Raw genomic sequence first — 22,723 nt, forward strand, 5'->3', positions numbered from 1 at the left:
TGACCTGGGGCTCCCTTGGCCAACTGCCAGCCTCTGTGCACCCCTCTTCCCCAAGGGGCTCCCCAAAGCCCTGGCCTCACACTCTCCCTGGAGAAAAGCAGCGCGGGCTCCCCCTGCTGCCCTCGCCCCTTTCTGCAGGAGCCCACAGCCAAGCTCCGCCACCAGGGGGCGCTCCGAGCCCGTGGCCCCACTTGGCTGGGCTGACCCAGCCCTGGGGGCAGACAGGTGTGTTCTGGCCCTCTGGCCCCAAGACGCCCCTTTGGCTGCAGCTGGGTGTTCCCTCCGCCCCGCCTAGGCACTGCTGTCTGGAGGGAGTCGGTGGTCCACCAGGGCACGTGGGTGGCCATCCTCTGCCCAGGTCAGAGCAGCATGAGGCTGCAGGGGCTGCAGGAATCCACGGACTCCAGGGCTCCAGGGCAACCTTCAGTCCTGGGTCTCCAGGGTTCAGCTGGTGACTGGCCTTTGCCCTTAAGGGAGGCCTTAACCTCTCTGTCCCCCAGTTTTCTTTGTGGCCGTTCCCCCTCATGACATGGACTAAGTAACAGGGGACAAGGGTCCTCAATGCCTTGCCCACATGCCACCCTGCGCTCATTCCCAGCTCCCTGTCCCCACCCCCTTCCATCTCCCACACCAGCACACCAGAGGGACACCGTGGCTTCCCGCTGGGGGCCCACCCAAGGCCATAGCCCTAGCGACACACTGCTTTAGGAGAGCCACTAGCTCTAAGGAGGGCCAACCCGGCTTCCACTGCCCAGCCCCACCTGAGGGACCAGACTGCCCCAAGCGGGCCGTGTCCACCCTCTGCAGGGCTGCCGCACTAGGAGCCAGAGGTCCAGCAACCTCGGGACCCCGCCCCGAGGACTCACTAAGGGGCTTCTGAACCCCACCACCCTTCCTCCCCACCCTTGGTGGGGCAGATAGGCCTGACTCCCACCCTGTCTGCACCAGGCTCCCACTGCTCCCTGGACCCCAGAAGCCCCTCCTCCCAGCCCAGTCTCCTCATCACTTCTGAGCACAAAACTTGGACCCTACTCTGGGACTTCAGGTGAAGGTCACCTCCCCCTCCACTGGCTTTCCTGCTCCTTGGCGGGGGGTTGAGGTGGACTCAGAGGTACCTCCTGACATTCAGAGACCCCACCACCTCTGTCACCTCAGCTGCCCACCCTGGTCTACCCGCCTGTGTGTAGCCTAGCTTCCTCTGCCTGGCATACCCCCTACATGCTTCAGGGGCCCAGGAGTCCACGTGGTCCCACAGGAAGCCCATTCCTCTTCCTGGCATACCCCCTATGTGCTGCAGGGGCCCGGGAGTCCACGTGGTCCCACAGGAAGCCCAGAGACAAGGTGTGCAGCCCATCCCTCCTGGCCCAGATGGAGGCAGGCAGGATTGGAGGCCTCAGTGCCCACTGCCTGGCATCTTCAATGCCCACTCCCAGCCCTTGTCATCATACACAGGATGGGGTGTTTGAGGAAAGAGCACTAACTCCAAACTGGCCTGGCCATGCACCCATACTGTCCCCTCCCCAGCCCTCTTCCCCAGCAGGCAGTGACAGGGTCTTCCCAGGCTGGGGGTGCAGCAGAAGGCCCGAAGACCCACTCCAGGGTCCATCCACCATGGCCGCCTGTTGAGGGGGAGGTCAGTCTCTAACACACTCAGCCAAAGTTTTGAAATGTACTTTAATTGGCTTGTTTCCGGTATTACCAATCCATGCCTGGTCTCTAGGGTTCTCCTCCTCCCCTCGACTGGGGGGGTTCCACACTTGGGACAGGTGCAACAAGGGGGCACAGTCAGGCAGGAGTCTGCCCTGCGAGGGGTTCCTAGCCGCTGAGGCCCCAGCCACAAGCAGGCGCGCATCAGGACACCCTCTCTAATGGGAAAGGCCGGGCCCCCTGCTCCTCCCCACCAGTGTGCATCACGTCCTCGAGAGGGTGGGCGAAAGGGTGGGTGTCAGCCTTCAGGTCACTGCAGCGGGGGCGCGGACAGCGAGGCATGGTCGAACAATGGGTTCCGAACCTCCATCTCTCCCGTCTGCGAACGCTGGCGTTAGGTGGGCCCAGAGCAGGGCAGGGACCCCCCTCCGCCTCCCCCTGCACCCCTCCCTCGGCCCATACACCCCACCCCCTAGCCCCGCACTCACTGGGGCCAGGCCCGGGCACTCGTACACCGTGAAGTCGCCGTCTTCGTTCTCCTCGTCGGAGGAGGCAGAGTCCAACTCCTTGGGAGGCTCTTTATGCCTGGGTGGGGGGCAGGATCGCTGGGTGCTCCCTCACCGTGCAGGTGCCAGCGGCCCAGGGTAGAGGGCAGGGGTGGCGGCAGGCCGGGGTGGAGGTGGGGAGGGCTGAGGAGGAGGCAGCGGCCCCTGGAGTGGGTGGGTGGGCAGCACTGGGCGGGGCGTCTTACCGCTCCAGGCATCGCATCTGCTGCCTCTGGTGCTGGAAGTGGTACATCTCCGCACTGTGCGCCAGCCGCTGGTCCCCGGGCTGCGGGAGGGGTGGGGCGGGAGGGTCAGGCCCGGGACGGAGGGGTGGGACGGGGAGGAGCGGGGCGGGGCCACGCACCGAGATCCCCGGCGGAGCTGGGGAGCTGGGCCCCTGCGGGACCGCGTAGTCGGCCTTCTGTGTCAGGCGGATGTCTTGCTGCAGCCTGCGGGGAACGAAGAGACCTTCGGGGTCACCACCCTCCCCAGCCCCGCCCCTTTATCCCCTCCCACCCGCCCGGCCCCACCCCGCCCCGCGCTCACCGCCACCAGAAGAGAGCCGCCACCGCCAGCGCGGCCGCGCCGGCCACGGAGCACGCCAGGATCAGCGCTGCAGGGAGGGGGTGCGGTGAGGGCAGCCTTCGGGGCAGGACCCCGCCTCCCCGCCCGGCCGGACCTACCGAGGGTGAGGCCGTCACCGTGCCCGCCCCGCGGCTCCAGGGGGGACATGTGCACAGGCCCAGACGACACAGCGGGGCCCAGGGAGGGGCGGGGTGTGGGCGCCGGGGCTCCCCGCGTGGAGGGGAGGCCCAGATCGAGTCCCTGGCCTCGCTCTGAAAGCCCCAGGGTGGCCGCTGCAGGGAGATGGCAAGTTAGCACAGCAAGACCGGGCTGGGGTCAAGGGTGTAGGGAGCAGGACAGATGCACGGGTCAGGGTCTCACCCGCCTCTGGGGGCCGCTGTTGTGCCTCAAGCTGGGGTGGGGCCTTGAGCCTGGGGCGCCCTGCCTCCTGCCGGGCTAGCTCCTGGGCCAGGAAGTCGATCTCCTCTTCCAGTCTGGGCTGGTGCAAGCCCTCCCCTGGCGAGGTCGAGGGGCCATCAGCTGGAGAGGCCCTGGGCCCTCCCTGGCAACACCAGCTACAGGTGGCCTTCCCAGAGAGAGCCGGAAGGCCCATCCGCCAGCCAGTCCCCAGGCCTGGGTCTCCTCCCTACAGGCTCCTCTTAGGCCCCAGGAGCCAGAGGACCAGGTGCCAGCCCGAGGCCCTGGCCATCCTAGTCGCCATGGTGACAGCTGAAGCAACTGTGTGAGCGGCAATTCCCAGGCGAGTAGGCAAGGAGCAAGTGCAGGGGGAACACGCAGAAGCCAGCACAGGACAGGGGTGCCGGCCCTCTCCCTACCCGCCTCCCACAAAGTGGTGGGAGGAACACAGGGACAGTGCGTCACCCGGGCTGCGTGGGCCTCCTCGGCCGAGGGGGGCAGGACTTCCCAAGGGACGCAGAGAAGCCCCGTCCTAACCCCCACCCCTGCCTGGTCACCAGGAGGAAGGGAGGGGCTGTGGATGGGCCTCCCCATCCCAGACCACATGCCTTCAGGGCCCACCCCCCAACTTGTTGCCAGGGACATGTTCCTCCTGGAAGCCCCTCCCACCCTATCCAACACTTCAGCCCCAATACCCTCTGTAATGCCCCATCACACCTGAAGTCACTCTGGCTGGCACCATCCCAACAGACGCTGGGTCAGGGCAGCACCAGGGCATTCAAGCAGACAGGACGAGTGAGTGATGGAGAGAGAAGAGGTGCTGGGCAAAGAGCAGAGGCAGCTCGCGGGGTGGAGAGGTGGGAGCCTGACTCTGCAGAGACTCAGGCCTGGGGAACTGACCTTGTCTCTCCTGGGGTCACCCTGGCACTTCATGCTGGGTACCGGTGGCCCTGGGAAGGGTGACTGCCCCAGGCCCCAGCCCACTACCCAACTCCTCATGGTGCCATCCGGAAAGGGTCACCAGGCCACTTGGAGGGAGACTGGCGAGTCCTGGCATCCCACAAAGTACAGGACACCCGAGCCGAGTGCTAAGGAAGAGAGCGGATGTACCAGGTTGGGGGGAGGGGAGAGGCCGTACCCAGAGGCTGGCGCATCCTGGGCACACAGAGCCCCTGCCGATCCTCCTGAAAGGGCTGGAGGCAGGGCCCACAGACATGTGCACCTGGGGGGCACCGTGCCCGCCTCTTCAGGGCACAGTCCAGGCTCCCAGGACAGGCGGCTGTATCTGGGAAGGAAGCAGAGGAAGAAAAGCATCTCAGGGGGCCTGACTCAGCCCCTGCCCAGAAGTGGTGCTGTCTTGGCCACCCCGCCCCCACCCCAGAGCTGGCCAAGCCGGCTCCGGCCATTGTTCTGGGCAGGCCCTGCCTCCCCCGCATCAGGGATCAGAACCAGGAAGACAAACAGTCCTGACACTTATGGGAACTCCCTCGCCCCACCCACTCCCCAGAGTCCACTGCCCAGGCCCAGGCCAGCTGTCTGCACGAAAACTGCCCTGTCCTCCTGAGAGCACAGAGCTCTCCCGGGCAGGACCGGGCAGCCCTCCAAGCCCTGCTTCTGGCCTCAAGCTGACCCAGAGCAAGCCCCTCATCCAGCCTTCGAGCCCCAGAGGGTGGGGCCCTGGAATCTCTCATCACCTCAGGGCTGCCACTCAAAGCCCATCACGACATCCTACAGCCCTAGAAAGCCCGGCTGGGAGACGGCCCAGATCCAGTCGCTCCCCCCATGTCTACCTTCTAGTCCGTCCCGGCACAGAGAGGGGTTGCTGGGGTGGGGAAACCTGGGATGGGGTCTGCTGGCTTCACTGGCTTTGCAAACAGAAACCAGGCGGGGCACTCTTGCAGCCGCCGCTGCCGGGGACGGGGGCCCTGGGACTCCAGCAGGGAGGCCGCTTCTAATTTGGGGCCCAGACCTCAGTGTCCTGCACACACAACCGTGGCTCCCACCCTGATGCTGGGGACTGGAGGGCGGTGGCCCTCAAGCCTCAGCCTCCTCTCTGGATGCAGAAGGTGAGGCACCTCCACGCTGGGGAGTCTCAAGGCCTGGGACACTGGCCCCAGTCACTCGACAGCAGAGCCTGGGGAGCCACGGAGAGACCCAAAGGACTGTCAATCATGCCTGGGGAGGTGGGCGTGGGGGTATCTTGGACAACCAGGACTGGTCCCCTTGGCCCAGCACCCTCCCCCTACCCCGCGGGAGCGTGTCATCCCAGCCTGTCCTCCAGACTTCAGCTGGCCTGAGTTGGTTTCCTTGGTAACAATACTTGCAGCCTCTGGCTGTAGGTATCCCTTGGAGGAAGTTCCAGCAGCTTCAACAGCAGGTGGGCAAGCAGGCTGGGGCTCCCCTCCCAGGGCTCCCGCCTCCTGCACAGCCTGGGTCAGCAGGCGCCAGTATCAGCGCGCTGGACCCAGGGCTGGGGCTGGTTAAACATCAAGCCTGCGCCAGCAGGTCTGTCTAGACCCCACCCACCAGCTGGGCCCCAGGGAGCCAGGCAGTCCCAGCCCCTGTGCTGAGAACCCGGAGTGCACTGACCACGGCTAGGGGCCTGTGGTCCAGAGCTGGCTCTCGGTTCTGGGCTCCAGGGCTCTCCCTTTGCTCCCTGCCCCCTGCCCCAGGAAGACGCGGGTACTGCCCGTTGATCCTGGGAAGGTCCCTGCTCTAGCCTCAGAGTGCAAATGAGGCCCCAGGAACAACAGCACCTGGAGAGCGGCTGGCACGCTGCCCTGCATCTGGGCGAGCACAGAGCTGATGAGCTGCTGGGGCAGCACCCAGCCTCCCTGTCTCCTCGGGAGCCCCACGCTGTACGCCCTGGAGCCAGGCCGCCAGCAAGCAGCCTCCACCATCCCTGGCCAGCCATGCCCTGGCCCTCAGGCCTCCTTGGGAGCCTCCTCTGGTCAGGCCAGGCCCCTGTCCAGAGGTGCTGTCCCCAGGAAGAAGCCTGCCCTGCTCTGGCCTCTTGTTACACATGCAGACCACGCTGCCCAGGTTATCGTCCCAGCTGCAGCACATCCTAGTCACTTCACTTCTTTGTGCCTCAGCTTTCTCATCTGTGAAATGGGCTAAAGGCAGCACCTCTCCTATGGAGCTGCTAGGAGAAATGGGGCCTGGGTACAAAGTCCCCCGGTCCTGCCACCTGGGAAGGTGCGAGCAGGATTCTGGGTTCCTGCAGAAGTCTGGAGCCTCACTGCCATCTGGGAAGCTGGCAGGGTCTCCCAGGACCCTGGGCTCATCCCTCTCTGCCTGAATCTGCCCTGGGGGTGTGCCCCCACTGCCAGGCACAGAAGATGGAACGGAAGGGCCCCGCAGGGCAGAGGGTGAGTGAGGAAGCAGAGACTGTGAGCTCCTCCTGCCCCCAGCGAGGCCACAGCATGCCCCGAAGCCTGAGACGAGCTGTCAGACGCCCAGGAAACTTCAGACGCCACCACGGCAGCAAAGCAAGGTGCGTGTCCACCACCCAAGCGGCAGGGACAGACCAGAACTGCGGCTCCGACTCCAGGACGGCCACCGGCAGGAAGGCCAGCAGGCACCGGAGCCGCGCGCACAGAGAAACGCCCTTGGGACCGGCTCCAGGCCGCGGCCCGCTCTGAGACAGCCCGCTTGCGACACCGACCCACCGGCTCACGAACCCAGACAAAGACAAGAAGCGGATGGACTTAAGGTTCGCCGCCAAGGAGCCCGGAGAAGCCCCGTCCAGAGGAGTCCCTCGGCGGTGCGGCGCCGCGCCCTTCCCGCCGGGGACTGTTTACCCGAGCAGGGCCAGGCGAGGCCGGCGCGGCGGCTCGCGGGCTGGGCCGGCCGGGGCCTGCGAGGCCTGCGGGCCCAGACCAGGGCGGCGGCGGCGGCGGCGGCGGGGAGGGTGAGCGCGGCGCCGCGCGGCCGAAGCCCCACCCGGCGACCCCCGACCCCGGGGCGCCCCGCAGCCGGCTGCCCAGCGCGTCGCTCACCGGAGCGGCCGGCGGCCGCACCGCGCAAGGCCGCGCCGAGGACGAGGCCGGACAGCAGCAGCCGCAGCAGCCGCAGGTGCCGCGGGGAGGGCGGGGGCACAGGCGTCGCCATCCTTCAGCGCCGCGGCCGGGGCAGCATGGCACCGCGCGGCCCGGGGCTGGGCGCGGGGTCGGGGCGCCGGGGGAGGCGCGGCGAGGAGGGGGCGGAGGCCGAAGGCGGACGCCGAGGAAAACAGGCGGCGGCGGCGGCACTGACGCTGCGGCAGAGGATCCGGGAGGGGGCGGCGAGGGCGCCGAGTCGGAGTGCGCCTGCGCGCCCCACCTGCGGAGGCGGGACCGCCGTCAGGCTGCGCCCCCCGCTCCGATTCCGAGCCCCTCCTGGGCCCCCCAGCCAGCTCTCCGGGCGCCTCAGCCTCTGCGACTTCTGCAACCTGGACCTTCTCCAGGCGGGGCACTGGTTAGGGCTGGGTCCCCTGGGATGCGCTTCCCCAGCCGGTCCTTCTCGGGCTGATAACTCCCACCCACACCCAGCCACCCTCCTGGAGCGGAGGATCCGCCTGGGTGTGGAGGGACGTTAGGCGCACACAGCTGGGCAGGCGCACGGGGACGCGCAGGTGTGCCCGGAGGCCGACTGGGCATTCAGACACACGGCAAAGGCACACACAGGCGCACAGGACTAGCCCGGCATAATGACTGGAGTGGGATGGCCGCTCCCGGTGAGGCCACCAGGGGGCAAGAGTGACCTGGAACTGCTGCTGACAGCCAGCTGGGAGCTGTCCACGGTGCCCAGGTGACAGCCTTTTAGCTCCGGGATGCCCCACGACGGCAAGCACTGGGGTGCACCCCCTAACCCCACCTACTGCCTCCTGGGAGCGCAGCCTCCGCATCCCACCTGGAAACCTCCCAGGCTCCCGTCCCTGAGAGATTAGGGCGGCTCTCCCCCGCCCCCTCCGCCCGCGATGCTCCTCTCGGCCCTCTGAGTCTCAGAACTCCGAAGACGGGGCTGGCGGCCCGCAGGTTTGTGAAATGCTCAGAATCTGGCAGACGTGTATGTGGGGTGTGCGGGGGTGTGCGGGGGTGTGCGGGGGGGGGGTGCTGTGTGTGTGTATGCAGAAGAAGGACCGCCCCCGTCCCCTACGAGGCACTGATCAGACAGAAATAGTGTCAGAGCTCACTTCCCAAAATGTGGGGTAGGGGGGCGGGGAGATTCAGGCAAGACCACGCCTGCCCACTCGGGGGAGACAGGGCCTGGGGAGGGGCTGCCCGAGCGGCAGGTGGAGTCTGTGCGACTGTGCGGCTTCGGCTTCGCCAGAGCCAGGCTCTCTGCGAGGCTCATCCTCCTGAGCAATGGGCCCTGCATCCCTCCTGGGCTCTCCCCACACCTCCCGCCTCCTGCGGAGGGTTTGCCCCCTCCTTCCCGAGACCTCCCTCAGTGTCTTGAGCAGCGACTGCGAGGCCTGCGTGCTCAATCATGTCCATGGGATTTTCCTGGGCACGAATACTGGAGTGGGTTGCCATTTCCTCCTCCAGGGAATCCTCCCAGCTAAGGGATTGAACCCACGTCTCCTGGCCTCCTGCATTGCAGGCGGATTCTTTACCGCTGAGCCGCCGGGGAAGCCCCCTTGAACACTGCCCACAACTTAGGCCATCACTGGGCCCACTCACTCCCTCGTCCGCTATCCCCACCCCACCCCAGCCAACCTGAGACCAGGGCCCAGGCTCCAGTCTGGCAGGAGTCTCAGGGACTCTGTTTTAGAGCAGCCAGCTGACAGCTACTCCAGGCCACGGTGGTGCAGGGTCGGCACTCCCCCAGCCTGAGCCCAGAGAGGAAGGAAGTAGGAAGAGCCAGGGTCCTCCCCTAGGACCAGAGTGGGGCCTGTGCAGCCAGCGCAGCTGGGGTGGGGAGGGAGGCGACAGAGAGGCCCCGCCCCGTGGACATTCTCTCCACTGCTCTACGAAAATCCTTTTATTCAATAGTAAAAAATGGGTACAAGTAGGCCTGGGCTGTGACCACGACCTGCCCCCTAATACCCAATCCTGGGTTGGGGGGCCCTCAGAACTCCACTCCCGGAGACCCGACTCTGCTCTCACAGGCTGAGGACCCCCAACCTCAGTAAGAAGGAGAGCAGGAGGCCTGGAGGTGAGACCAAGGCTGGAGTTGGGGGGGGTGGGGCTGGTTTCCGTTCCCTTTGCCCATCCCGGCCAGATGTCGGCGTGGGCACTGAGTCTTGATCCTGGGCTGCATTAGGGACAGAGATGTTGGTGGCGGGGTGGGGTGAGGGATGAGGGGATATGGAGATGGGGAGGCTTGGCGCTGGGGGCCCCTAGATGGTGCTCGCCGACTTGGTGGAGCGTGCCTGGTGCAGCAGGAGGGCAAACGCGGCCAGGAGCATGGCGGCGAAGAGCAGGAGGAGGACGACCCAGGAGCTGAAGTCTGTGCCTTTGCGCAGCCCAGGCGGGTCAGCGGGGATCAGGTTGGTCAGGTTCAGCATGTAGCCAAGCGCCCAGCCGACCGCAGTGTCCCCGGCCTGCGGGCCAAAGGTACGGCCTGAGCTTCGGCGCAGCCAGGGCGGCCCCGCCCCTTCGCACCCCGGCCCGGGCGGCCCCGCCCCTCCACTCCCGAGTTCCCACCTTCTTCTGGAAGGTCACGCCTCCGAAGGAGCGCTCGTCGAAGCCGTATCCGCGGCTCAGCAGCTGCTGCACGAACATCGCCCCGGCACAGTAGTCGGGCAGGCGGGCTCGGTCGTCCGGCGCCCGAGCCTGCAGCTGGGATGCAAGTGGGAGACTCTAGGGCCAGCGACCACCCGGAGGTCTCTGCCCCACCAGACACAGAAAGGTAGTGCGGGGCTGGAGACGGCACTGCAGGTCCCAGAAAGAAGCAGGCGGGGCTCTCTCCTGGGGAGGAGCAGCGTGACCTCTGGATGGCAGCGGCGCGGTGCCTGTGAGGTTGAGGGCCAGGGAACAGCGGCATGGCCCCCGGGGAGCAGGGCTGCAGCGGGCCTGCAGAGATCAGGGGAGCAGAAGCTCCCGGCTTGCCCCCGAGTCCTGGGCTTGCCTCCTGAGCCCACTTCCCCAGCTCCCCAAGTCTGCCTGGGACTAGACACAGGGAGAGCAGGAGGAGCCTCACAGACACGCAAGTGTTTCTCCGGAATTCCCTCCTCCTCCGCGGGCCCAGACCCCTCCATCTTACTTCACAGGGGATCAGCACCGCTGCTTTCCACTCCTGACTCCCCAAGCCCTGCCTGTTCTACCTGCTGAGTCCGGGTCCTTCCACTTCTCCCCGGGTTGTCTGTTCTCCCCCACGCTCTCCCAGCCACATTCTCCCCTGCCCTGTCCACTCCAAGCTCCCTGCTGCCCCAGGGCCATTGCACTGGCTGTCTTCTCCACCCTCCAGATCCTGGATCTAGGGTCAGGCCTCAGAGAGGCTTCTGCAATCCCATCTCATCTGACTGCTGGGCTCCTGGCTGTAGCCTGGCCACTTTTCAAGTCTGATTGGCAGTGTATCCCCACACCCCTCTACTCACAGAGCAAAAGAAAGATCGGGAAGTCTGGCGCTGGCTGGCAGAAACCCCAGCCCCACCCTGCACAGTCCTGGTGGAGTGGGGGCAGGCCTCACCTCACTCCATGTCTGGTTGCAGAGGGTGACTACAGCCCCCTCTAGTTGCTGCAGAGTTGCCACGGGCAGCCCCATCACCGTTCTCAGGAAGTCCATCGTGTAGAAGAAAGCAGAGAAGGCCTGGAACGCGGGTACAGTCACACTGTGACCAGACCCCAGGCACCTCAGGGCACGGGCCCCCCACCTTCCTGTCCTCTGGACTCACGATAAACTTCCCAGCCACAGGGGGCTGGAAGACTCCGTTGAAGGAGCATCTGGAGAAGTGGCAGGAGGAGGAGTTAAAGAGCTGGGAGACGAGGCTGCGGCATAGGGCAGGGTCACTGCTGCCCGCCAGGCTGACCCTGGCGCTCCTGTTGAAGGCCTGGGGCCGCTGGGCAGCAGTACAGGGCGACTCGTAGACATCCCAGAGCATCACGTGAGTGGAATAGCCCCGTGGCCAGCAGGGGTGGGACCCGTGGGTCTGGGGAATGATGAGGGTGTGCGTCAGTCCCGCTCTGAGCGTTACCAGCCACCCCCACCCTAGGACCCTTGGAGGGCCTCCCCAGAGGACAGCATTTCTTCTGAACGCATGAGCTATCCATGGCTCCCCCTCACTTGCTGGACAAAACCCAAAGTGCTTGGCCAGGCAGTTCAGATCCTCTGAGAGCTGGCCCCAGCCCTCCTTACTCACCAGGTCCACCCCCAGCCTCTGGGTCTTTGCTTGTGCTGGATTCTTGCCCACCTGTCCTTCCAGCTAATCCAAGCACGACTTGGGTTCCTGGAGAAGCCCCGCTCTGGCCACTCTTCAGGCTCTGCTCTGGGCCCTTGGCCCCCATTTTCCCCGAGCCCTACTTCCAGGAGGACTCAGTAGAAGGTACCTGGAGCGCACGGGCTAGCAGCCTCCGCAGAACCTGGTCACGGCCGTAGCAGAGGAAGCTGTGAGTATACACTCGGTAGCGCTGGCCGTAGAGCCGGAGCTGAACCTCGTTGGCCGGATCCTCCGTGGGGCTGGTCGTCTCGAAGGTGATCTGTGTGGAGGCTCCCCCCAGGTCCATGGCCCCCAGCGTCCCCTTCCTTGGCCGGAACCACCGGCCCACCCAGCCGTACTGTGGGAAGTAGACGTTGGGGTCAGCCAGTGGGTGGGTGCCCACACCCCTGGCTCATCGGGCTGGCCACCGGGCCCACCTTGATGAAGTTTTCCAGCAAGTAGTTGGCGGTCACCCAGCCAAACACACCCTCATCCTGGCCTGAGAGGATGCGGGCACCGCGGAAGTCAAAGGGGTACTGGGTCAGCGTCTGCGTCACGGCAGCTAGCACATTGGCTGAAGCCTCTGGACTGGTCAGGCTGTGATACAGGGAGGACTTCAGAGTCTTCCCCAGGTGGCTGTGATCCTGCTGCTGGGGTGCTCAGCGTCTGCCCAGCCAGCTGAGGGGCCCCAGGGCTGCTGCTGGGGGTGTGCAGGGCCCACCCTGGGCTCAGGCTGCCGTGGTCCCTAGGGCCAGGAGGTCAGCGGACAGGGCAGGACACTCACTTGAGCAGGCGCATGCCTGCCGTGGCTCCCAGGTAGAGTGGCGTGCCCGCGTGTCTCTCCTTGGGCACGTCCCGAAGCGCCTGGTTCAGGCATTCCACAAGGCTCTGCCCGGCTCCAGAAGGGTTGTCAGCATAGCTAGAGATGCCTCCACCTGGAGGGAGCAGCAGGAGGGGCCTGGTGGGCAGCCTCTAGGTGGTCCACAGGCCAGCAGGACTGGGGGCGTTTGTGCTCCCAAGCCAGGTGGCAGCTGAGACCAAATTTCCCAGCTTAAATGCTCAGAGACGCCCGCTCAGAGATGAAAGGGCCGCCTGTGGGCCACCCACGGTCTGCGAGCTGCCACCTGCCCAGTGGGCATGCACACAGGTGCTTGGACAAAGCACTGGGTGTTGTCCACCCAGCCCGGCCTCCCCACGGGCCTGCCTGGGTGTGCCCACCAGCTCCTTGGGACCCCTCCTGCTCTACTGGGACGTAGAGCCAATCTTGGGCCAGGCAAGGCCCAAACCTTCCAGATGTTCCCTGGGGCTTCTTTTCTAGGAACTGTCCACAGCCCTTCCAAGGCCTAGGGATGCAGCCTCCCTCTGGGAGGTGGGGGGCTCCTGCAGCTCCTGCCTGGAGTGGCCCCCTGGCACCAAGCAGAGAGGTCTGCTGGCTCGAGTCTGCAGCAGCTGAGACCAGGGAGGGCTCCCGAGGCCCCACAGTGAGCGGGCATGCAGGTTGGGGGCGCCCAGCGCTCAGAGGGCTCTTACCTTGCGCGTCGCAGGAGCTGTGCTGGCCCACGATGCCTGTGTCATTCTCTTTGTCCGCCGGCCACTTGTAGATGAACATGGACGTGTGGGAAGAGCCCGCATCCAGGACGATGCCATACTGCGGGTGGGGTGGGGGTCAGCCTTAGGAGTGGGGCAGGGCGTGAAGCCATGCCCTGTGGCTCTCTCAGCTATCTGGCCCACCCTGCCCGACCCTGTGTCCAGACTGGAAGCTTCAGAATGAAGTTCTGAGGCTCCAAGAAGGCCAGGGACAACCGCTGGGACATGGCTTGGTGGGCAGAGATGGGGGTGGAGGTGGAGGGCCATCGGCCATGCCACCGCTGACTGCAGGAGCCTCCTGAGGGGCTCGAGCAGAGTCAGGGGTCGGGGGCCACCCTGGGAGCCCTGGCGGGGGGCCTGAGGTCCTCAGGCTGCAGCAAGAGCCCCTCAGACCGGCCCTTCCTTCCCACCCTCTGTCCTGTCTCTCTGATCTCTGTCCCATCTGAGGATGTGAAATAGAGGCCCCAGGGAAGCCAGGACCAAGGCTGATCACTGGCTAATGAGCAGAGGCCCCGTCCCTGGGCCTCAAGGGCAGGGCCAGGGGGCGCTGTTGTGCAGAGCTGCTGGAACACCGCAGGGGCCTTTCCTGCACGTCGGAAGATGATAGCACCCAGCTTGCCAGAGCCACTTTCCCCGCACCTGCCCCAGGGGCCTGCATTTCAGCAAGGGGAGCCTGCTGGGGAGCCTGCTGGAGTCCCTGTACCAGAGCCAGCCAACAGCCCGCCGGGCCCCACCCCAGCCGGGGGTCTCCCCTGGCAACAGCTCGTTCACCCTGAACCTGCATTCCCGGTGCCTGGGGCTCCAAGCACCCGCTGTCTACCCCGGGCACCAGACTGGCCCTCAGTGCAGTAGAGGGTTAAGGGAGCCCAGGCTCCCGGAGGTCGATTCTGGCGAGGGCGGGTGGGGGAATCAGGCCCAGTCCGCTCGAACTTTTTTTTAGGACCGGTCAGGGCTGCCCCCGCACCGTGAGAGCCAGCGGCGAGGTTGGGGAGGGGTCCCTGGGCCCAGCGCCTGTCGCACCCCATCCGGGCCAAACCCCAAGGGAGGCCGAGTGTGCTGGGGGCGCGGGCCCGGCCACGTCCCGGGCACCCTGGGGGTGCGGAGAGACTCCCCGTTGGCCGCTCTGAGACAGCTCCGCGGCGGGCGCAGCGACCAGAGATCCTGGCGTGTCGGCCTCCGGCACCGCGTCCCCCGGAAGCGCCGCTGCAGCGCCCTGGGCCGGGGCCGGAGCGCGGCTGAGGGGCCCGGACCCCACCCTGCTGGGCCGGCTGCGGAGCGCCCGGGGTCCCGGCTGGCACGCGGGCGCAGCCGAGCCCGGCTCGATCCAAGCCCCCCGCGGACTGCGCCGGGCTGCCCGGGAGCTCGAGCGTGCACCTTGAGGGCGGGCGGCTCCCGGATGTCGCGGGTGGGGACGCACAGCAGCAGGAGGCCGGCGAGGCCGGCGGCGGCCAGCAGCAGCGGTGGCAGCAGCGACAGCGCCTTCCCGGCCATGGGTGCGCAGGCGGGCCCGGCGTGCACGGAGCGGCGGCGGGGAGCCGGGAGGCCGAACGAGGTCGGGGGACCGCGGGGTTGGCACCCGGGGCGGGGACCGGTCCGCGGAGGCCACGCCCACGGCGGGACGGCCCGCCCACCTCCAGCCCGCCCCGAGCGCAGGTGAGAGTCTCGGTTGCTGAGTCACCCGCGCCGCCCCTCTCGGCGCCCCGGCCGCAGCCCAGGCACCCTGCTCACTGCCCCCTTTCCTCTTCCTGTCTGCTCTGCCCTAGAGTCATCCCTCCTGACCGGACCACCACCCCAACCTCTAAGAGCCTGCCACGCTGGGCCGCTGGGCACTCCAGCAGGACCCAGAGAATGCCCTGCCCTCTCTGGCCTTGGCCTGGGGTCCTCCTGGGCACGCTTGTTTGGAGGGTCGTTCTTCTGGAGAGCCGGCTATCCCCTGGCCTGATCCTGAAGGAAGGAGGTGGGCTCCCAGCTGGGTCCCTGCAGGGAAGGGCCGACCTGCCTGCGGTGCCCACCCAATCCTGGGCTCATGGCAGGGCACCGTGCCAGTCAAGCCCCAGCACGCTGTGCTGACCCAGGCTGGGCCTGCCTACCCTGGGGGTGCTGAGAGCTGAGAGTTGAGGGCCAAGCAGGGGGAAGCCAGACCTACTTCACAGGGTTCCAAGGAGACTGGTGAGGGTGCAGGCAGAGAGCAGAGCAGGGAGCCCACAGTCCCACGGAGCCTGGAGACAGGGAGCCCTGCTCAGGGGCCCGGGGCCCTGCCACCGCTCCCGCCCAGCACAGGGCCCTCGCCCAGGGGCCCAGAAGCCTGGACTGGGGAGGAGGGGCCTCTGCACAGGAGGCCTCATCCCGCTGAGGGGAGGGGGAGAGGGGCTGCAGGCCGGCCGGTGGGCACACTGGGGTGGACAGGTGCTCCACTGGCCGAAGCCCCAGCTCTGCCCCTGCGCCCCACGACATGTCCGGTCGCTATGCTTTGAATCCCTATGCCACCCTGCATGCCACCCTGGCCAAGAATCACCCCTTACCCGGGCCAAGGGCCACCCCCACTTTGCGCAAAATGGGAATTCCCACAGCAGCGAACTATGTGGCAAGACCACCCTGGAGTGCCAGCAACAGGGCTGGGCGGGGAGGGGCCCAGAAGGACAGCCTTTGATGGGCACAGGGTCTGGGCAGTGCCACGGCCGGCTGGAACGGGACAGGACAGTCAGGATCGCCGGGCCAGCTGCCCAGGCTGAGGGGCTGGTGTCTCAGGCCCAGCAATGCAGCCTTGTTTCCAGCTCAGGACCCGGCGGGAGGGGTGGGAGCCCCGGGACCTCGCTTGGCCTCCCCAAACCTTCCTGGCTGGGGCCCAGCAGAGAGTCACTGGGTGCGGCCAACTCAGGGCTCCAGGCCCCGGTTTCCCGCCAGCTCCCCCCACCCCTCCCAGCCCAGGCCCTTTCTTCCACCCCGGAAGGTTCAGAGGAGGGAGAGGCCGGCAGTCTAGGCTGAAAAGGAAGAGACAAAGGCGGCCCAGAGGGAGCCTGGCAGACACTGGTGTGCCAGCCTGCCCCAGCCCCCCCCAGCCCTTGAGGCCCAAGTGGAGGGGGCGCAGGGACGCAGGCCTGGCCCCCGTGCTCATGCCAAGGGCCCAGACCAGGGAGAGCCAATGGGAGGAAGTGGGGGCATGGAACAGCCAGGGCAAGACAGGAACGGGAGTGAATTCCCCCCACCAGGGGCCGGTCGGAACTGCCTCTTGGCCCAGAGACATCCTTCGACCACGACCACCACCGGACTCTGGAAGGCGGGCTGGGGGGCATGCAACAGGGAGGCCCTGGCAGGGGCCCACTGGGCTGAAGGCGAGCCGGCCTCCTCCGGGAACCTCGGCGGAGGTGGGGCTCCAGATGTTCTGCACATGCTTGGCCCTGGCTCCAGGCAGAGGAATGTGGCTGCAGAGAGGTGCCAGGAGAGGCCCTGGGGGAGGGCCTGCAACCCACCCCCCTCGAAGGACCCAGACCTCCCAGGGAGGGGGTCCCAGAGGTCAAGGCCTCCACTGCCCCTGCCTCCATCTCCTAGTGGGAAGCCACCACATCCTGTGGCTGAAACTCCTCGCCACTCACTGTGCTCGAGAAGTCACTCAGCAGATGTTTGCCGGGATCCTTCTGAGGACCAGGCGCCCCAGACTGCATGCACAGTGAGCGAAGGCAGTGTGTGGGGAGGACCCGCCGCAGGTCCAGGGAGGGGTGCCTCGCAAGGCACTGCAGACACACAGCAGGTGCAGGCCCCGGGCCTCCGGAGGAGTCCTGTTCAGGGGGCTGGCGTATCACGAGCCCTGACCGCCTGACCCAACCGGACCTTTGTACTGGCGATGCCCTTGCTTTTGTTTATAGCTTTCCACCCCTCGATGCATCTCTAAATAATCTATTGTGCTGTTTTTCCTGTTTTTTTGGTTTTTTTTTGGACGTGCTGGAATGCTCTTCTGGAATTAGCTTCTCCCCCTGCCTTTGGATGTTTGAGATTCGTGATGCTGACACGTGAAGCTCTGTCTTCTGGTACGAGTGTCGCAAACCTCACATCTCATAGTGAGTGTGTTCGTGGTTCTGGCGTCAGGCTGCTTTCACTAAGATTGCTGCTACACACACTTGCACACGAGCCTTTCCCTGGGGAAGAGCTTAGGGGCCGGGGACCAGAGCACGTGTGCGTTCAGCGTCACCCGCCAACACACCCGGTTTACAGCAAGGTGGCGCCACCTGGTGACCTCAAGGGCACGCCACTGTTTTGGTTGCTATTCTGCAACTCTTGGATTTTTTTAAAAAAACACTATTTATTTGGCTGCGTCGGATCTCAGTTGCAGCATGTGAGACCGTCACTGTCTTGAGGGGTCTTCCACTGTGGCTCATGGACTCCGGTTGAAGCAAGCGGGCTTCAGGAGCTGCGGTCCATGGGCTTAGTTGCCCCAAGGCATGAGGGGTCTTTGTTCCCAAACCAGGGATCAAGCCTGTGTACCCAGCATCGCAGGGCAGATTCTTAAGCATTCAGCCACCAGGGCTCTCCAGGGAGGTCCCCCTGCAACTCTTGGATTTTTGAGACGCTGGTGAGAAAGAAATCTCTTTGAGCTTTTCATGCTGTTTCGTCAGTTAGTAGAGAAGTTGAGTCTTTCCTGCGTTCCGTGAAGCACCCGTTTGAATCTTGAGTTCGGTTTCCGGGGATGGTTGTCTTTTCCTTGCTGATTTGCACAGCTTGTATGTACACTCTGGCCATGAGTTCCTTGCAGTGAAATCATGGAAGCTCTTGACTGGTCCGACGTATCCGTTTTCTGCTCTGTCCTTTGCACCTTTGGGGCTTGTACGTGTAATCTGCCATGAGGCGTTTACCCACTGCTGGTGGATTGGTGTAATCCTGTTTAAAATTCCCTGTAGGGTCTGCTTTATTTCTGCGGCATTTGTTGTTATTTCTGTTTTTTTTTTAATTCCTAACATCATTTTATTTGTTTTATGTCTTTTATGCTTCACTAATCCAGGCAGACGTTTCTGCACTTTGTGAGTTTTCTCAGTCAAGTTTTTGCCCCTTTGTCGATGTTTCATATAATGCGTGTGAAAGCATGGTTCCCCAGCCAGGGATCAACCCACACTGGACGCACCAAGTCTTAACCCTGATACCGCCAGGGAGGTCCTTGGATGTTTGTTTTCTGTTTCACTAATTCCTGCTCAATCGTTATTATTTATACTCGGATATGCCATTGTGTGAGCAGGAGTTTTTGCGTCTCTCTCAGCTGTTGCCCAGCATCAAGAGAAGGGTCGGGTCCGTGTACATGCGTGCTAAGTCGCTTCAGTTGGGTCCAACTCTGTGACCCCATTAGCCCGCCAGGCTCCTCCGTCCATGGGATTCTCCAGGCAAGAATGCTGTGGTGGGTTGCCATGCTCTCCTCCAGGGCATCTTCCCAACCCAGGGATCGAACCCATGTCTGTTATGCCTCTGCAGTGGCCGGCGGGTTTTTACCACTAGTGCTGAAGGCAATGGCACCCCACTCCAGTACTCTTGCCTGGAAAATCCCATGGATGGAGGAGCCGGGAAGGCTGGAGTCCATGGGGTCACTGAGGGTCGGACACGACTGAGTGACTTCACTTTCATCTTTCACTTTCATGCATTGGAGAAGGAAATGTCAACCCACTCCAGTGTTCTTGCCTGGAGAATCCCAGGGACAGGGGAGCCTGGTGGGCTCCCGTCTATGGGGTCACACAGAGTCGGACACGACTGAAGTGACTTAGCAGCAGCAGCAGCTGCCTGGGAAGCCCTGCCAGGTACATATACACTCAACAAAAATATTTTAAACTGACGTGTTATAATTCCTGTCTTCTATATTCTTTGTATTGGATCTTTCTTCTTCCAGAATCTGAAGTTCAATGCTTAATTCATGCTTTACAAGCCTCTCTTCTTTCCTAATGTAAATGTCTAGATGTCTGTGTATGTTTCCCTCTGGTCTCTGCTCTCGTTGCATGCTGTTTTCATCTATTTTTTTTCCAGTTTCATTGCAATTTCTTATTTGACACATGAATTGCTTAGATATGGGTGGTTTTTAAATCTCTTTTTTCATGTTTTTTTCTTTTTTTTCTGGTTGTTTCCTTTTCTTTTGCTTTGTTTTGGATTTGTTTTTCTGAGGAAGTGTGTGTGTCTTAAAACCCAGAAGTCTGGGCTTTTAAAAATATATATATATTTATTTGGCTGCACTGGGTCTACACTGCGGCATGTGGGACCCAGTTCCCTGACCAGGGATTGAACCCCGGCCTCGTGGATTGGGAGCTTGGAGTCTTAGCCACTGGACAACCAGGGAAGTTCCTGGGCTTTTATCTAAGGTACCTGCATCGTGGTTACGTCACGTAGTCTGCTTGCAAGCAGTCTTCTGGTATCTGTCGGATTGGGTTTGGGGCCCGGTGTGTGGTCATAAAGAGATACGAATGTTCCTCGTGTGCTGGAGAAGAATGTGTGTTCTCCAGTTAGTGAACGCATTGGTCTGGATTTGTCCGCTACATCACCATTACCAATAACGTGCAAATCTGCTGTCAGTTATCAAGAGATATGTTAAGACTTCTCGCTGTGATGATGAGTTTGCTGGTTTTTCTTTACAGTTCTGACAAGTCTTGCTGTATACATATGTATAATATATACATGTATTTTATATATAAACATACGGTACAATAGCAAAAGGAGAGAGAAGAGGGCAGCAGAGGATGAGATGGCTGGATGGCATCACAGACTCAGTGGACATGAACGTGGGCAAACTCCAGGAGAAAGTGAGGGATGGGGAGGCCTGGCATGCTACCGTCCATGGGGTCACAGAGCCAGACACGACCTAGCAGCTGAACACCAGTAGCCAAACCAGGAAACCGACAGTGGTACCGTCCAAGGAGCTTACTTTATTTCACTGGTTTTCCTTGCACGCGTGCATGTGTGTGTAGCTCTCTGCAGTTTTATCCCACGTGGAGCCCTGTGTAACCACCGTGACAATTAGGAAACCCGACTGAACTGTCCCTGAGCGATCGCGGCACCAGCTCCAGCCGCCCCACGCCGCCCAGCCCTGTCCGTGTCGTTTCCCGGTCGGCATAGGGATGGGTCACACGTCACGTGTCCTTTTGAGTTTGGTTCTCCCGACCTGGCATCCCTTCCTCGAGGTTCGCCCATGTTGCTGCGTTAGCAGCAGTCCCTTCCTTCTCGTTGCTGACTTGAATCCTGTGGCGTGGTTGGAACAGTGTCCGAACAGACACCCACAGAAGGAAGGACATCTGAGCAGTGTCTAGCTGGGAGCGACGGCCAGTGAAGCTGCTGTGAATCATCTTGTACATGTTCCTGTCTGAAAACAAGTCTTTGTTCCTCTGGGAAAAACGCCCAGGAATGCCATCGCTGTGCATACGGTGTATTAGTCAGGGTGCACCCGAGAAAGGAAGGGAGCCAATAGGAATACATGTTTGGGGAGGGAAAGAGGGAGAGGGAGAGAAACAGATTTTTATTTTAAGGAACTAGCTCACGCAGTTGTGGGAGCCAGCAAGTCTGAAGTCTGCAAAGCTCGTCAGCAGGCTGGAACCCAGGAAGGCCCGATGTAGCAGCCTTGGGTGCAGAGGCAGCCCGCAGGCAGACCTCCTTCCTTTCAGGAGATTGCAGTCTTTTCTCTTAAGATCTTCGACTGATTGGACGAGGCCCACCCACGTTATGGAGGACAATCTGGTTAGCTCAGAGGTCACTGATGTAAAAGTGAGTCATGTCTGAAACATACCTTCACAGCAGCCTCTGTGTTGTAACCAAAGGATGGGGAATCATACCCAAGTCAAGCTGACACGTGAAATTAGCCATCACATGTGATTTTAGCTTTGAAAGGAACGACCAAGTTATTCTCCGGAGCGGCTGCGTCACTGGACACGCCGGCCAGTAATGTGTGAGTGGCCGTCTCCCCACGTGCTCGCCCGCAGGTGGTGTCTCCAGCTCCTCACTTTAGCCTCTCTGATTGGGGCGTGTCCATTCTCACTGTACTTTTAATTTGCATTTTTCTAACGGCTAATAATGTTGAACATTTTTTCGCATGCTTATCCGCTATCTGTGTGTCTTCCTCAGTGAAATGTCTGCCTATCTTTGTGAGTTATATTTTACAGTTGGGTGAGTACAACTTTAGGGTTGCTGTATCTTCCTGGTAAATTAAACTTTTTGAGATTGTTACTCTCTTCAATGTTATTAACATCTCTTGCCTTAAAATCTATTTTGTTTTAGATTAATACAACTGCTTGAGTTTTTTGTTTTTGTTTTTTTGGTATCATTATATTTCAGGTGTGTCTCTTAAAACAGCTTATATCTGAATTTCTAAAAACCCAATCTGATAACTCACCAGAGTTAATCTTTCACATATACTGTGAATAGTAATATACTTCTTTGACCTTATGTGTTTTCTGATTTTTACATTTTTTCTTCTAGATTTGAATTTCTTTCCCCTTTTCTCCTCCATTTCCCTGTCCCTCCCTTTTTTTGAAAGTTTTACTCTTAGCTATTATCTTACCTGGTTCTCCCAGTTATTGTAACTTGCAAACTTAGTAAAATAAACCCAGTTGGTGTCTTTTCCCACCTTGTGAACAATTATACTTGAGAATGCCTCAGCTCCCCCATTTCTGCCATCGTGACATTTGGGTTCTACTCCACTTCCCCAGAGCTCAGCACCCTCATCCTCATTAGGATCACTGTCACAGCAGACAGAAAGGGAGGAGGCCCGCTGACAGTGTGTGGACGCGCCATCTCTGGAGTGAGTCCTCCCTGGTCACTCAGCATGGCAGAAGGCTGCAGTCCCGAGGACCGCCTCTGCCGCAGCCTCATGCAATTCCAGGCCAACGCCACAGCTCCTAACCCACAGAAATGGCAAGAAAATGTGTTGCTTGCTCCGTGGTAAAGAACCCACCTGCTAATGCAGGAGCCGTGGGTTCAATCCCTGGGTCGAGAAGTTCCCTTGGAGGGGGAAATGGCACTCCAGTACTCTTGCCTGGAGAATCCCATGGACAGAGGAGCCTAGCAGGCTATTACATACAGTCTGTGGGGTCGCAAAGACTTGGACACGACTAAGCGACTGAGCTGTGTACATAAGCCACTAAGTTGTGGGTTTTAAAAATAGCAACTTTGCTGCACGTGGGATCTTTCCGTTGTGGCATGTGAGATCTAGTCCCCTGACCAGGGATTGAAGCCGGCGCCTCGCACTGGGAGCATGGAGTCTTGGCCACTGGATCACCAGGGGAGCCCCTATCCTCACTCTTGAAAGAGTGTCTGCAGGTGTAAGCATCTAGATTAATAATGACATCATCTCAGCTACTGATGGCTTTTCAGTCTCTGGACTTTGATGTCACTGTGGTATCTCCTTTGAGGGTAACTGGCTTTGTCTCTGGATGCTTTTACCATCTTGCAAGAGAAAATGTCATTTTTCTAATTCATCTTGCCTGGGATCCACTGGGATTCCTGGACGTAGACTGGTTTCTTAAGATGATTCTGGAAAAATTTAAGCCATTTTAACTTAGTATATTGTTCCTCCTCCCCATCCTTTCAGGAAATATAATCAAACAGCCCTCCACCTCTTAAGACGCTTCTCTCATAGTTCCTGACTCTCTAAGTGAATGGTCCTCAA

At 61.8% G+C, this 22,723-nt stretch overlaps 2 protein-coding genes and 1 long non-coding RNA gene across 4 annotated transcripts; 1 reads left to right on the top strand and 2 right to left on the bottom strand.

Annotated features, from left to right (window-relative positions):
• Positions 1-1,655: 1,655 nt before the first annotated feature.
• On the bottom strand, positions 1,656-7,463 carry NPDC1 (neural proliferation, differentiation and control 1). 2 transcript variants are annotated; one of them, XM_070799703.1, is made up of 9 exons: positions 7,175-7,458; positions 4,312-4,458; positions 3,138-3,272; positions 2,876-3,049; positions 2,739-2,805; positions 2,557-2,641; positions 2,399-2,478; positions 2,136-2,232; positions 1,656-2,026 (listed from the first exon to the last, which is right to left on the bottom strand). In XM_070799703.1, exons 1-9 carry the CDS (start codon positions 7,284-7,286, stop codon positions 1,958-1,960), a joined length of 966 nt encoding a protein of 321 aa, XP_070655804.1. In that variant the 5' UTR covers positions 7,287-7,458; the 3' UTR covers positions 1,656-1,957. The 2 variants fall into 2 exon arrangements, with proteins under 2 accessions (XP_070655804.1, XP_070655805.1); XM_070799704.1 differs by lacking the exon at positions 2,876-3,049 and having other exon boundaries at positions 2,739-2,871; positions 7,175-7,463.
• Positions 7,464-9,125: 1,662 nt separating this feature from the next.
• On the bottom strand, positions 9,126-14,705 carry ENTPD2 (ectonucleoside triphosphate diphosphohydrolase 2). Its single transcript, XM_070799705.1, has 9 exons — positions 14,479-14,705; positions 13,048-13,165; positions 12,302-12,452; positions 11,955-12,114; positions 11,648-11,875; positions 10,996-11,250; positions 10,791-10,910; positions 9,806-9,940; positions 9,126-9,702 (listed from the first exon to the last, which is right to left on the bottom strand). Exons 1-9 carry the CDS (start codon positions 14,593-14,595, stop codon positions 9,499-9,501), a joined length of 1,488 nt encoding a protein of 495 aa, XP_070655806.1. The 5' UTR covers positions 14,596-14,705; the 3' UTR covers positions 9,126-9,498.
• LOC139185907 (uncharacterized) lies at positions 14,672-21,681 on the top strand. Its single transcript, XR_011569526.1, has 2 exons — positions 14,672-14,757; positions 14,868-21,681. It is a non-coding gene; the product is annotated as an uncharacterized lncRNA (long non-coding RNA).
• The last annotated feature ends 1,042 nt before the right edge of the window (positions 21,682-22,723 follow it).

The sequence above is a fragment of the Bos indicus genome, chromosome 11, assembly GCF_029378745.1.
Source record: "Bos indicus isolate NIAB-ARS_2022 breed Sahiwal x Tharparkar chromosome 11, NIAB-ARS_B.indTharparkar_mat_pri_1.0, whole genome shotgun sequence".
Taxonomy (NCBI): Eukaryota; Metazoa; Chordata; class Mammalia; order Artiodactyla; family Bovidae; genus Bos; species Bos indicus.

Coding starts and splice junctions, on each gene's coding strand:
- NPDC1 (XM_070799703.1), bottom strand. CDS start 7,286: ATGGCGACGCCTGTGCCCCCGCCCTCCCCGCGGCACCTGCGGCTGCTG. Junction 4,459..7,174: donor TGCGGCCGCCGGCCGCTCCG/GTGAGCGACGCG, acceptor CTTCCTTCCCAG/ATACAGCCGCCTGTCCTGGG. Junction 2,642..2,738: donor GCGGCTCTCTTCTGGTGGCG/GTGAGCGCGGGG, acceptor CGTTCCCCGCAG/GCTGCAGCAAGACATCCGCC.
- ENTPD2 (XM_070799705.1), bottom strand. CDS start 14,595: ATGGCCGGGAAGGCGCTGTCGCTGCTGCCACCGCTGCTGCTGGCCGCC. Junction 13,166..14,478: donor GGGAGCCGCCCGCCCTCAAG/GTGCACGCTCGA, acceptor CCCCACCCGCAG/TATGGCATCGTCCTGGATGC. Junction 12,453..13,047: donor CAGCTCCTGCGACGCGCAAG/GTAAGAGCCCTC, acceptor TGCTCCCTCCAG/GTGGAGGCATCTCTAGCTAT.